General features: G+C 44.5%; 1 protein-coding gene across 4 annotated transcripts in view; it reads left to right on the top strand.

Moving 5' to 3' along the window:
- The first annotated feature begins 252 nt into the window (after nucleotides 1-252).
- Nucleotides 253-13,205, top strand: part of SPIRE1 (spire type actin nucleation factor 1) — a 142,157-nt gene continuing 129,204 nt past the window's right edge. For 2 of the 4 annotated variants that reach the window (XM_054164237.1, XM_054164236.1), the window contains exon 1: nucleotides 259-785. In XM_054164237.1, the coding sequence (XP_054020212.1) occupies nucleotides 519-785 (267 nt within the window). In that variant the 5' untranslated portion in view covers nucleotides 259-518. Of the gene's footprint in view, nucleotides 786-13,205 lie in introns of all 4 variants that reach the window. The other 2 variants (XM_054164240.1, XM_054164241.1) reach the window with 2 other exon arrangements.

Below are 13,205 nucleotides of genomic sequence, written 5' to 3'. Positions count from 1 at the left end.
AACGTGAAATCCAGGCACCTTCCAAGGACGTTCGAGCGCTGTCCATGGACGCCGAGGTAGCCGTGGAAGCCCCAGGAACGAATTCCGCCTTCCCTGTCCCACACGGCTGTGAGGCAAGCCGCCATTATAGCCGTGGCGGGCTAGGGCTAGGGGCAGCAGGGGGCGCTGCGGCGCCGGGCGCTGGCTGCAGGGGCGGGCGGGGACGCCATTGCGTTGCTATGAGCTGGCTCCCCCTGCGGCGCTGGCAGCGGCGGGCGGCCCGAGCGCCGCTCCTCCCGCTGCCGGCCGCTGCTACCTCTGCCTGCCTGCTGCGCGGACCGGGCTGTCCGGCGGTCTGGTAGCACCAGCGGGGCGGGGAGGATGAGCACGGCGGGAGCGGGCGGCAGCACAAACAGCAGTAGCCGCCGCGGCGGGGTCGGTCAGTGAGCCTGAGGGAGCACCGCGGCGGAGGCTGGGTATGGCGCTGCCCGGGGAACGCGGCGCGGAGTCCCAGCCCGGCGTCTCCCGCCCCGCCACCGATGAGGAGGAGGACAGCGGTGGTGGGGCCGGCGGGCAGCCGGAGGCGCTGTCGCTGGAAGAGATCCTTAGGCTCTACAACCAGCCCATCAACGAGGAGCAGGCGTGGGCCGTGTGCTACCAATGCTGCGGCTCGCTGCGGGCCCGCGCCCGCCGCAGAGAGACCCCCACCGCCAGGCTGGGGGCGGCCGCCCACCTTCGCGTCTGGCGGGATGGCACCGTCACCCTGGAGCAGGATGAGCCCCACCGGCCGTCTCCACCTGCTTCAGGTAAGGCCAAGCCCGGCTTTCGCCACCACCGGCCCTCCGGTACCGCTCGACCCTGCCCGGGCCAACAAGGGCGGCAGGCGGGTGTCGGGTGCGGGCTGCCGCCCTTCTTCCCCTGCCTTTGTCCGTGGGCTGTGGCGGCCGGGAGGAAACGGTCTCCTTCCCGCCGGAGGATTGAGATGAGCGAGCGCACGGCTCCTCAGCCGTGCCGGGGGTGGGTGTGTGGGTGTCCCTGCATCATCTCGGCGTCCTGCGTGGAAAGGGAGAAACTGTCGCCTTGGATTTAGCCGCCTGCGTGTGGGTACAGGGGAGGTGTACGCGGGTTCAGTGTTTTATAATTGCGTCGTCTTTCGGTGCGTAGCATTGTGTCATCCGCACCTAGAGCGCCTGCTTGGGGAGTTCCTCTGCCCATACTGCTCATCCTACCGTGCCTTTCAGAAATGGTTCGGCGTCAGAAGGCACCCATTAGAAATAGATCAGCTCAGAGTTATTCTGGCATTAAGTTAAATAAGCCATGAGCACCTACCCGGGGCTAAACATCTACCGGCTATTTCTTTAAAATACCCAGGGAAACATACTTTGCATTGGAAAAGAAGGGTTTATGTCTTTTTCTTGAATTTCAAAGCTTCTGGTTATGAATATGGAAAGGATACTTTTTTGTGGCAAGTCAAGCTTGCTTTTTGAAAAGAAACTAAAGCTAGGCAGGGATGCGTTAACACACACATGATATTCTCCAGGAGCAACCTAGTCCATGTTCACCACCACTGAATTTTCCAGGAGGACAGAGGTTTTGCCATTTTAAAGTTATGTGAAGCAGAAGGCAGTGGTAAATGCACAAAGCGGGATTAATGGAGTCCTCAGCATTTAGAACATGGATAATACGCCTGACATTACAATTTCATGAAGCCTTGTAATACAGTGCCTGTCTGAAAAATCTTTTGGAAGAGCTTTGCAGTACTCCAGTTTGGAGCTGGGGGTACATGGAAATATCAAAATGTACTTGGTGGAAGAAGGAACATAATTCTCTTCTGCAATTGAAGTGAATCTAATAATGACTTCCATTGAAATATGATCTGATGTGCCTTTTAAATTAGTTGTTTTAAAGTAGTTTATTGTAATGTTAATAAAATGCCAGACCAACAGCCAGAAGTTCCAGGAAAATACTTGACTGAGCAAGGCATCTGCATGTCACAAGAACATTGAAGAGCTCTGTATTGCATATTGTGTGCTACTTTCACTTAGTGTTGTGAGATTATATCGGACTTCTTCTTTTCTCTTTCCTCATGTAGGAAATACATTGATTTACTATGTAGTTTTTTATTTTATTGCTTTTTTTCCTGGCTTTTTTAGGCTTGCTCCATTTCCTCTTGTAGCACATCCTAAGTGGCCTGTAGGAAGGTGCTGGGTATGTTGTGAACTTTCTACCTGCATATGAAGCTCAAGCCCCTTGCTGAATGACATTCAGCAATTCAGCATGTTTAGTTTATGTTAAAGCTGCATGCCACATCTGCATGAATCTTTTAAGATGCTTTGGTTAACGTGTGCTAACCTGTGTGTGTTTATACCACATTTAAATCTTTGGATGGATTAGAACTCTTTAAAATCGTCCTACTCTGACATATTTTTCTCTTACCTCTTTTTTTTTTCTCTTTTAGGCTTACTATTGTAGGTCTTATGTATCAGTTAACATTGTGTATGTGTGCTTGCTTTTTGAAAATCTTAGTGCACATGTGTTTATATACATGTAAATAAAAAGATAACCAGTCTGCTAAGACTTCCCAGGAAAGCATGAGTGGGGGGATAACCAAGGGAGAGTACCCCACCCCCCCCATCTAGTGCATATGATACAAAAGAGAAGAGGAGATTTCTGACAGATGTCCTTTCCCAAATTATACTCAGTGATCCCACTTTTGCACCAGCTGCAGGTTGGTAGGCACCTGGATTTGAAAGGAGCCAGTATTCCTCTCAGAGTCCTCTCCCTGCTCTACTCCTCATCTCCACAACTCTGAAAGGGCTTCTGCAATACAGACCATTGCTCAGCCTTCAAGCTTTCACAGAGGATTTTGTGTCTTTGTAGGGATAGCTGTCAACAGCATAAACCAAAGGTGATTGTGGTCTGTTGGCTTTTATTCTTTGGTTTATGGAACTGTAGCAGGTTTTCACTGGAAAAAGTCATGTGTGATACAGTGAAGGCTGGTAATTCACTGTACTGAATATTGACAGTAGACTTGCTTCTCTTCGATATCTTTTGAACTGTGCCAGTTCCTTATTGCTCGCTCCAGGTCCTTAGGTGATGATTAATGAGCTTTCTGAGCCAACTTCATCTTGAGCCTCTTGAATGAGTATTTATTCTTAGGCTTATGTGTTCTGCTTAGTAGCAGTGAGTGCTTCAGAAGAACCATTGCCCTGGTGCTATGACTGGAGGAGCTGGTATGTTGTAGCATGGTCCCTGAAGCTGACTGGCTACATTAATTTGACACTTGAGATACAAATTAAAGTTTTCTTCAGAAGAAGTCCTGATTATGTGGAAGCCAATGGTACTTTTCCAGAACTGTTTCTTGTGAAGCAGTTGAAGCATCAATAGTTGAAATTCCAAGTGAAAATACCTAGAAATTGAATAAAATGTCCTTGAGGTAGGGAACAAAGATGAGTTTCACTGATACCAGGGCAGAAAAACAGCCTTGGCGTTGAATCCTTGTCCTTAACCAAACCCAGAGACTGATTCTCAGACCTTCCCAGTTGTATCTAGGTAGTCTATTAATTTTTAATTCTCTCATTTAAAACAAATCAGTAGGCTTTTAGTTGAATAGAAGTAAGAAGAATGAAAGCATCTCTCAGTTTTTTATTTTCACATAGGCTTTCATATTACCCAAATCCCTGACAAGAGGAGGATCAGGATGCTTACAGAGGTCTTCAGTGACATGATGAGGGGCAATGGCTTTAAACTAGAGAATATCAGATTTAGATTGGATGTTAAGAACAAGTTCTTTAGTATGAAGGTATTGGAGCACTGGAACAGGTTGCCCAGGGAGGTGGTTGATGCCCCTTCCCTGGAGATACTCAAGGTGAGGCTTGACCGGGCTCTGGGCAACCTGATCTAGTTGAGGATGTCCGTCCCTGCTGACTGCGGGGAGGTCAGACCAGATGACCTTTGGAGGTCCCCTCCAGCCTGGATCATTCTATGACTCTATGTTTCTATAATTCCTGCTAATTGTTTTCTTTTCTTTGTATTTCAGGCAACTGGGGTTTAAATGGCTGTGCCAGGAAGTTTGTTAGAGCCATAGGGCTTCTGCAAGTGAATGTTCTGAGCTGTAAAGCTCTTTGGTCCTAGTAATGCATTAAAGTATGTGTAGCTGTAGGTCGGTGCATAGGTTTGGATGATTCACAGGGAAAAATATTGGCTGTTAGTTCCTCATTTTGTAAACAACAGAGTCCTGTGTGGGCAAATGAAGGAGTCCCTGAAGAATGGTGTCTTTGGGTAGTGAACATTTGGGCTTTGTTCAGGACTGGGAAGAAGGATGTGATTAGTCATGCCTGTCAGTGGGGCTGGGACAAAGTCAGGAGCAAATGCAGCCATGTCACGGAGTTTGCTTTCGAGATGCTCACAAGGTGGTGTTCCATGGTGTGGTGCAAACCTTACCACTTTGTCAGAACTGAAGTCAGTAAGAAGTAAACATGAATATGCAAAAAATGAGGATCTTGCTGTGGTCATCTTGGTATGAATCACTGCAACTGGCTGACATCTAAATACCACAGAAATGTGGGTTGCTTAGAAATACCCACAATGAAATTGGAGATAGAGTAGAAAGTTTTCTACCTAATGGATGTTTTAGCTGTCTGTTATGTGCAATTTATGTGAGATGAGCTAACAATGGCATCCAGTAATGTGCCAGATGCAGTAAAAATTGACTTGAATGAACTGAAATGTTTGGTGTAAAACCTGTGGTTTATATCCTCCAAGCTCCCTTCTTGCAGAACAGTGCTTAGAGGTGTTTTTACAAACCTAAAGCAATAATAAACCAATGGATTCAGGAGCGGAAAACCCACACAGGAGCTGACTATCGACCTTGTGCCCAGTATTTAGTGGTAGCAGAATGCTGTAGGGCACAGGAGGCTGTTTCATAGTCATTGTTGCTGTGAGTTGGATAAAGGGCTTTTGCTTCTTGGCAGGCTGGCTGCACCACCTTCCCATGGGACAATTTAGAGAGTGAGGAAAAATGGAGTTTTCCTCGTGTGTTTTGTTAGTGCCAGATCCCTGGTTTAGCAAAGGCAGCTGCTGATTTTGGACATTGCACGGAGCTCCTGAAGTGAGGAGACACTTCTTTATGGTGAGGGTGACAGAGGGCTGGACCAGGCTGCCCAGGGAGGTTGTGGAGTGTTCTCTGGAGGCTTTCAAAACCCACCTGGATGCATTCCTGTGTGGCCTGCCCTAGGTGATCCTGGTTTGGCATGGGGAACTGGATGATCTCCAGAGGTCCCTTCTAACCCCTAACATTCTGTGATTCTGTGAACAGCCTTGAAGGTCTTAGAAAGGGTGAAGGCCAGTGTATAGAAAACCAAACTGTGCTGACTTCCAACCATTGGCTGTTGAGGGCTGGCACACAGATGGCATTCCTTGGCCTTCCCTCTACCTCCTGAAAGTGTGTCTCTGTGGCTAGTGTTGGTGGCCCTTCTTTTGCCTTGTCCTTCAGCCCTGGAAGAGAAAGCACAGAGGGGAAATTACTGCTGGCTTTATCAGCAGCAAGTACTATGCAGATTTTTTTCTCTTGGAAAGCAGCCAGGTGTTCAGCAGGAGCATGGAGGATTCTGGCTTGGAATCAAAAAGATCACAGAAAAATTGACTGTGCTGTGGCTTTCATGGGACGCAGAGGCCAAAAGGTGAGGAGGCACGCTGGAGAGGAATAACTTAACGTTGTTTCGGCCAGTTTTAACAACATTGGTGTCCTTACACCCCTGTGTGCCCAGGTATTGGAAAGCAGTGTGGAGAAATACAGGATGAATAAATGCAAATTTAGCTTGTGTGCCTCAGGATGTTCTCATCTGTCAGTCTCTTGTGGAGCATTGAGGGGAAATGTGCAGGACTTTTAGAGGAGAATGAATGTGCTGACATTGTATTTCTAAATTTCTTGACACTTCTGAAAGATTATGAGTGGGTGTAGCCTTCCTTGCTCTTTTCAAAACAGGTGTTGCTATGAATACTGCTAAAATAAATAGTACCTCTAGAACTGAGACTTAATTATGCCCTGAATACAGATTTTGTTGAAGGGTGTTCATACATTTAAAAATAGTAAGGTTTTATGTGTTGAGCCTCATCTTTTCCTGCAGCAATTTTAAGACAGATAGATGTTTGTATGTGTGTGTGTGTATCTATATCTAATGTTAATATTGGATGTCAAGGTAGGAAAAAATGGCACTAGACAAAAGAGAGGAGCCTCAGTGAGCTGATACTTTATCTCTGCCCACTTGCTCTGCTGTGCAAGAGAGAAAGCTTAGGCCTTATTTATGCTAAGCTTTCTGCCATCAGTGTGGTTCCCAGTATGTAAGAGTAAACTGGAAGGCTTCCAGTCGTGGCTTATGGTGATGCATCCTGTGTGCTGGGGGTTACATGGGCTCTCTGTGAATGTTGGCAGATGGCTGGGGACCCTATTGTAGACAGCTCTGGTGGGGGAGGGCAAAATAAGCAAAGATAAGACCTCAACCTAAAATAGCATCTCTGGCAACAAAACCCCAAACAGAGTGTATTCCAACTGCCTGCACAAAAGAAGTAGAGGGAAGTTGCCAGCAGTGGTAAGTGACCTTGGTTACCTATATTTGCATGCAGAAATGTTGAAGATGGTAAGAAATAGACTTAATTTGGTGTTCTAGGAAATCTGTATGTGTTCCTAAGGAAAACATAAGAGCAGAGAATTTACAGCAGTTATGGGCTCTTGATGTTCCCAATGACTTAAAGTAAAAGTAAGTTAAGGGAGGCTTTCTTGAGTAATGCAGTAAAAAATATTGCTGTGGAAAGGGAAGTGGAATGGTCACTGATAAGTGATTGAAGAGTAGAGTGAAAAATGAAACATCTGCTGCGATGTTGCAGAGGGTTAATGTCATGTCCCTGTGGACCATCACTGGAGAAAGAACAAAGATGCTTTTGAAAAGTACTGGGTAAAGGAGCCCAAGTTGTGGGGTTGGCTGGAAGTGAGAGTTTACCCCACAGTACCCAGTGAGAGGTGTGGGGTAGGGCTAGGGTAACATGAGAAGGGCTTTGAAAATGAAGAGAGCAGTAGTGTATGATGTGACGGAGAGCAAGTGCCTCTGAGAGGATGATTCAGGGAGCAGGATGTGATCAGAGTGACAGTCAGTGAAAATGACCCACACAGCAGCAGCGCTGTGAATGAGCCTCACCTGAGCATAACTGTACTTGCCAAGTGTGCAGCACTAGGTATGTTGTGGGTGACAGGAGGATTAAAGTTACACAACATCCTGGATCCATGTTGGCATGGATCTAAAAGTGGGGAAGCTTTTTCATAAGTTAAAAGGAAACTGGAGGGTGTTCACTCCCTGTTTCTGAATTAATTTATCACCTTACAGCACTGGATTCAGTTGGGATATGGTTTAATCACCATCATGGTCTTGGGTTGATAGCTGGACTCAGTGACCACATGATCACAGGATGTTGTGTGTTGGAAGGGACCTCTGGAGATCTTCGAGCCCTACCCCACTGCCAGAGCAGGACCATGGAATCTGGTGCAGGTTGCACAGGAACACATCCAGATAAGTCTGGGAAGTCTCCAGAGAAGAGACTCCACAACCTCTCTGGGGAGTCTGTTCCAGTGCTCTGTGACCCTTAGAGTAAAGAAGTTCTTCCTCATGCTGAGGTAGAACTTCCTGTGCTGTAGTGTGCATCCATTGCCCCTTGTCCTATCACAGGGCACAAGCGAGAAGAGGCTGTCCTTTCCTTCTTGACACCCAGCCCTCATATATTTATATACATTTATGAGATCCTCTTCCAGTCTTCTCTCCAGACTAAACAGCCCCAGGGCTCTCAGCCTTTCCTTATCAGGCAGTGCTCCAGTCCCTTAATCATCCTTCTAGCCATCTGTTTGACTCTCTCAAATAGATCCCTGTCCCTCTTGAACTGGGGTGAGCAGAACTGGATGCAATATGATCTCAGGGTTTTTTCCCAATATATTTACAGAACAATATTCTATGAATGTTCAATTGTGTAAAAGCTTAAGCTAGCTTGCGTGACACAAGCAATTATGTGCGTGTTACTGAATGTTATTGCTCTGCACTTTCAGAGGAACAAAAGGAGATGAGTCAGTTTGTACAGTGTAAATACAAGACTGTGAAGATGCAGCCAAGGCAGAGAAGAATTACTTTTTCACCTACCTGAGAGAATTTATTAACATCTGGTCAAAGTCCTTCACAGAGCCAGCAGTGCTGTGTTATCAATTTGAAAAAGCTGCAACCTGCCTGAAACTCCAGATCCATCAATCATGAGGGCAGACACTACTAGTGACTTCAAGTGGAGGCAGAATTCTGCCTCAAGCTCACATACTTGTTGAATGAGCAAGCAAGTGGATAGCTCCAGGAAGAAGTAGGCTATGGATAGACTAAAAGAACCTTAAAAAACCCAAAACAAACCCAAAAAACCCCATTGAGATATGAACTCTGCAAGTTCATGCTTTTTGAAAAGGGTTGATGTCTGGCCAAACCAGAGGAGTGAGTCTAATAATCTGTGCTTAAACATCTGCAGGAGAAGCTGACAGCTACAGATACCACTCAGCAGCACTTGGAGATGTCAACCTAGTACAATATTTATCTTAGAATAATAAAAAATGGTGTGATCCTTAGGTATACACACAGGTTTACTAGAGGGTGAGCAGTGGGAAAGTCATATGAGGAGAGGCTGAGGGGGCTGGGGTTGTTTAGCTTGCAGACGAGGAGACTCAGGGAGGACCTTATCACACTCTACAACCACCTGAAGGGAAGTTGTAGTAAGGTGGGCATTGGGCTCTTCTCCCAGGCAGCTTGTGACAAGATGAGAGGGCATGGCCTGAAGCTGTGCCAGGAGGGGTTTGAGTTGGCTGTTAGGAAGCACTTCCTCATGGAAAGGGTAATTAGACACTGGAGTGGACTGCCTAGGGAGGTGGTGGAGTTGCTGTCCCTGGAGGTGTTTAAGGAAAGACTGGACGTGGCACTTAGTGACATGGTCTGGTCGATATGGTGGTGTTAGGTCATAGGCTGGACTTGATCTCAGAAGCCTATTCTAGCCTCAATAATTCTGTGATTCTGTGCTTATGACTGTTCAAAATTAGGAATGACTTCAGTGAAGTGTTGAATGGAGAAAGGTGAAGGCATGAAAGAAGATTGAGGCAGAGAAAGAAGGTTCTTGACATTTTCTATATAGTCACTTCCTGAATTTTTTTCCTTCTGTTTTCTTCCAAATTTCTTCCAGTTGTCTGCTGCCAAGTAGGAAAATGAGACATACCGTTTCTAAATCATCCACTGTAGGCTGAGACAGAAATCATGAGTCATCCAAAAAGCCACAAGCCGTAGAAACTCATCGCATTTCTTGTTACCTTCTAATTACACAGCTGAAAGGATGGATATGTTGATCCTCAGAGCCTAAGTGTTTTACTTAAAAACATGGGTCCCTATGCTCACTGCTCAAAAGGGTCTCAAATTACCTCTCTTAATCCAGTCTGCTTCCTTTTTCTTTCTTGTTTTTTCTCTCTTCTCAGCTGTCTTCTTTGCAGCCTGATGCCTCCTACTCCTAAAATGTATTTTACCTAGATTAGGCTTTGTTTTCTCTTTTATCTGTTTCTTGTTATCATGTAAGATTTCTCTGTCTTGCTGTCTCTCTTGGATTATCTATCCTCTGCCAGAAGTCTGGCTCACTCCTGCCACATCAGTATTTTCCTCTCCTTTAATTATGAATCCTGTTCTTTGCACATTCATCTTCTTTACCTGGATGCCTTTGCTATCATCTTTTTTTTTTTCCTTCCTCTTTATCCTGTACTAATCTTGACTCTTGTATTGACAGTCTTGCCAGATTTGACCTAATGCTCCAGTTCCTGCAGTCAGATGTTTCAATATTTAATTGGAGTTCCACATTCTCTTAAAGGCAGGGAGCAGCCTACAGTGCCTCCTGAAGATGTCAAGACTGGAAAGCAGATACAAATTCAACTCCATTAATTTGGAGGCCTGACTAAAGACTGTTCCAAGTTTTTGATTTAGTGACTCCCACATTCTTCCTTGTGTCCTTTCCTTCTCCAGCCACCTCTTCCACTGTTCTACACAATGTATGGGCAGTGACTGTCTTTCCTGAAGGGAACTTGAGTTCTGATGAGGTGGAAAGATCACCATCAGCTTGATTTTACTCAAAATCTGCATAAATGGGCCATGGCATTTAATTAGAGTATTAATTTTTGGCACAACACAAGTTTGAGGTTTGTTGCCGATGCATACATCAGGTACATTGTTGCCTGAAATTCAGTGCTGTTTATCTCAATTCTGCAAGAAGCTGTGTTGGAAGAAATGCTTTTGGATCTGTGCAGAGGAATCCGAGACACCAGAGGAAGGTTATAGGAAGATGTTCTGAGCTGCAGGGCATTTAGAGCAGCTGGTTATAGCTGAAACAGTGGCCATCTGATTGTGGTGTCACGTCACTAACCTCAACTCTGGAGCTTAATTTTTCTTTGGACAACAAAGTGGAAAGGATTCTGCACATCCCTGTGTGCTTTCATACAAATACCCTATGTCAGTCCATTTCAGCATGATGAATTACCTATTTTGCTGTTAAAATTCAGTCTTAGATGTGTGTTTCTTACTCCTGCCAGCAGTATCCGATATGCTGGCTATTTATTTTTTAATCTATGAAGACACTTTCTAATTGTGACCTGTTAATCTTTAGAAGGCAGGGAAATTGTGCTTCAGTGAAGCACAAGGTGTAGATATTTTTATTTATTTTTAAACAGCATTCTGAGTGATTTTTTTGAAAAGAATTGTTTTTTCCGGTCTAAATAGCAGCCTGAAGCTCCTGCCTTGAGAGATGAGACAGTGTGCCCTAATGCTTGATGAAAGTTTGGCATGGCTCTTCTTGTTGAGGGTTTGAAATAAGCATTTTCAAGTAGAAATGTTCTGAATGAAAAACAAATGGGAAGACAAATGGGAAGATTTAGGGTTCCTTCTGACTTGTGGATGGTTTCTTTTGGTGGCAAACACATCTTTTTAAAGACTGTTTTCAGAGACAGAAGAAACCTCCAACTGAGGTCTTTTTTCCTGCTTGCAAAAACTGTTCTTTTTTTTTTTTTTCCATTTCAACAGTCTTTGAATGAAAAAATCTCCCAAACTGTAGCTTTTTTATAAACTGAAGTTAACTTGACAGTTTTAAGTCATGCTGTTTACTAGTAAGGTATTAGTCAATATTTGAAAGCTGTCATGGAAAAATACTGTTGCATCTTTTTTGGCAATAAGAGTGGTGAAAATACCACAGGGATTAGTATCTAGTTTGATTGTGAAGTGTGGAGAAGGCTGCATCTATCCTAAGAAGCAGCAGCTGAAATGATTTTGTAAGCCTGCCCTTATTTACCAGATAAGCACTTAATACTGCAGGCAGACAGAGACTATTCTATGACTTCTTAAAGGGATTGTTTGGGGGTTTTTTCCCTCCTGGTGCCAATTAAGAAAGTGTGACCCTTAGGCTACATTTAAGAGGTTTTGCTTTTTTCAGTCATGTCAGTTGAGGAGAGAAGAATTTTCTACCCTCAGCCATACAAAAGTAAATTAATTTCTGCCGTGAAGTGCCTCTTTCTTGGGTCAATGCTGTTAATTCTGATCTCTTCAGAAAGGTAGGAATTTCCTGATGGAAGGGGTCTGTAAGTCACTGCAAACAGCACAGGGAAATCATCAAACCGTAGAGCTGGACTCAAGGTACAGAGGCATGTGAAATGGTATGGTTAATGATTACTGTAATGCAGTATATATGAAAATGTCTGTCTGTCAGCTGGTAGTTTGCACCTGCCTAAATTACCCTCTGCTGTGCATTTGAGCTCTCTGAGACAAGCTACTTGTTATTTCCTCTTCCTTCAGGCATGTGGAATCATGACAATACCATTGTTTTTTGAAATACTGGGATAATGAAAACAAATAACCCAGTTTAAGATGTCCCCTATATTTTTATAATACAGCAACAACAAAACAAATATCATTTACTTTGAAAGCAGCAGTTAATTTTGACAATACCATGTATAAAGTTGTGGAATCATAGAGTTGTTCTGGTTGGGTCATGGAATCCGACCGTTAACCCAACACTACCAAGTCATCACTAAACTGTCCATCAGCACAACATCAACACCTCCTTTAAATACTTCCAGGAACAGTGATTCTACGACTACCCTGGGCAACCTGTTCCAGGGCTTGATAATACTTTCTGTGGAAATTTTTTTCCTACTATCCAACCTAAACCTGGCACAACTTGAGGCCGTTTTCTCTTTCAGAATTTGAGTGCTTTCCTTGAAGTGCAGCTTTTGTGGAAATTGGATTTTAAAAAGATCTGTCACAGATTTTGGATGTTCCCTCCCTGGAGGTGTTAAAAGCCAGGTTGGATGAGGCCTTGAGCAACCAAGTCCAGTTGAGAGGCATCCCTGCCCATGGCAGGGAGGTTAGATGATCTCTAAGGTCCCTTCCAACTTAAGCCCTTTTATGATAAAACAGTCCTTCCAGTTCTGGCTACAAATTGCAGGTTTTGCCTGACTATTGCAGTGAACCCCTCAGCCTGGCTGGTGGTGTTCAGCAACCATCACCTCAAAGGTGCTCTCTACCTATGCACAGTCTAGTGAACGCCTTTCATTCTAATGTTTTAATGCATGGGGACTTAGTCGTGTCAGACTTTTCCTAGGGTCAGTGCCAGCAGGCCCAAAGATGCCAGTTTTAAACTAGCAGTATGGGTGCAATGCAGATAAAAAGAGTAATATACAATATCTGTATGTTTTGACATTAAAGTTTTGGGTATCTCCCCTTTGAAAAGGATGTATTTCTGTGCAATATCTCACTTCCTTGAATGTTGTTTTTCCAACAGAAAATCATCCTGTCAGAACCACTTCACTCTACTTTGATATGAATTATTAATATGGAACAGTAAATTTGCTGCTTTGACTACAGTGGTGCCTTCCTAATATGCTGTGAAATTCCAGTCTTTTTAGAAGCTGACAAGCCACTTGCATCCTTATACCACAGTGCTTTGTCTTTGAGAGAATTGAGATTTCAATTTGATGAACTAATTCAGAAACCTAATTTCTCTGTGTTAGATAAATTTCAGAGTAATGTTTCTGAACTTGGAGAAAATGCAAAAATTGACATGAGGCACTCGGAGAGGGACCTGGGGGTATTGGTTGGTGGTCGATTAAATATGAGTCAGCAGTGTGGCCAGGT

Source organism: Dryobates pubescens, chromosome 9, assembly GCF_014839835.1.
Source record: "Dryobates pubescens isolate bDryPub1 chromosome 9, bDryPub1.pri, whole genome shotgun sequence".
NCBI classification, from domain to species: Eukaryota; Metazoa; Chordata; class Aves; order Piciformes; family Picidae; genus Dryobates; species Dryobates pubescens.
This window is presented reverse-complemented; position numbering and strand designations above follow the sequence as displayed.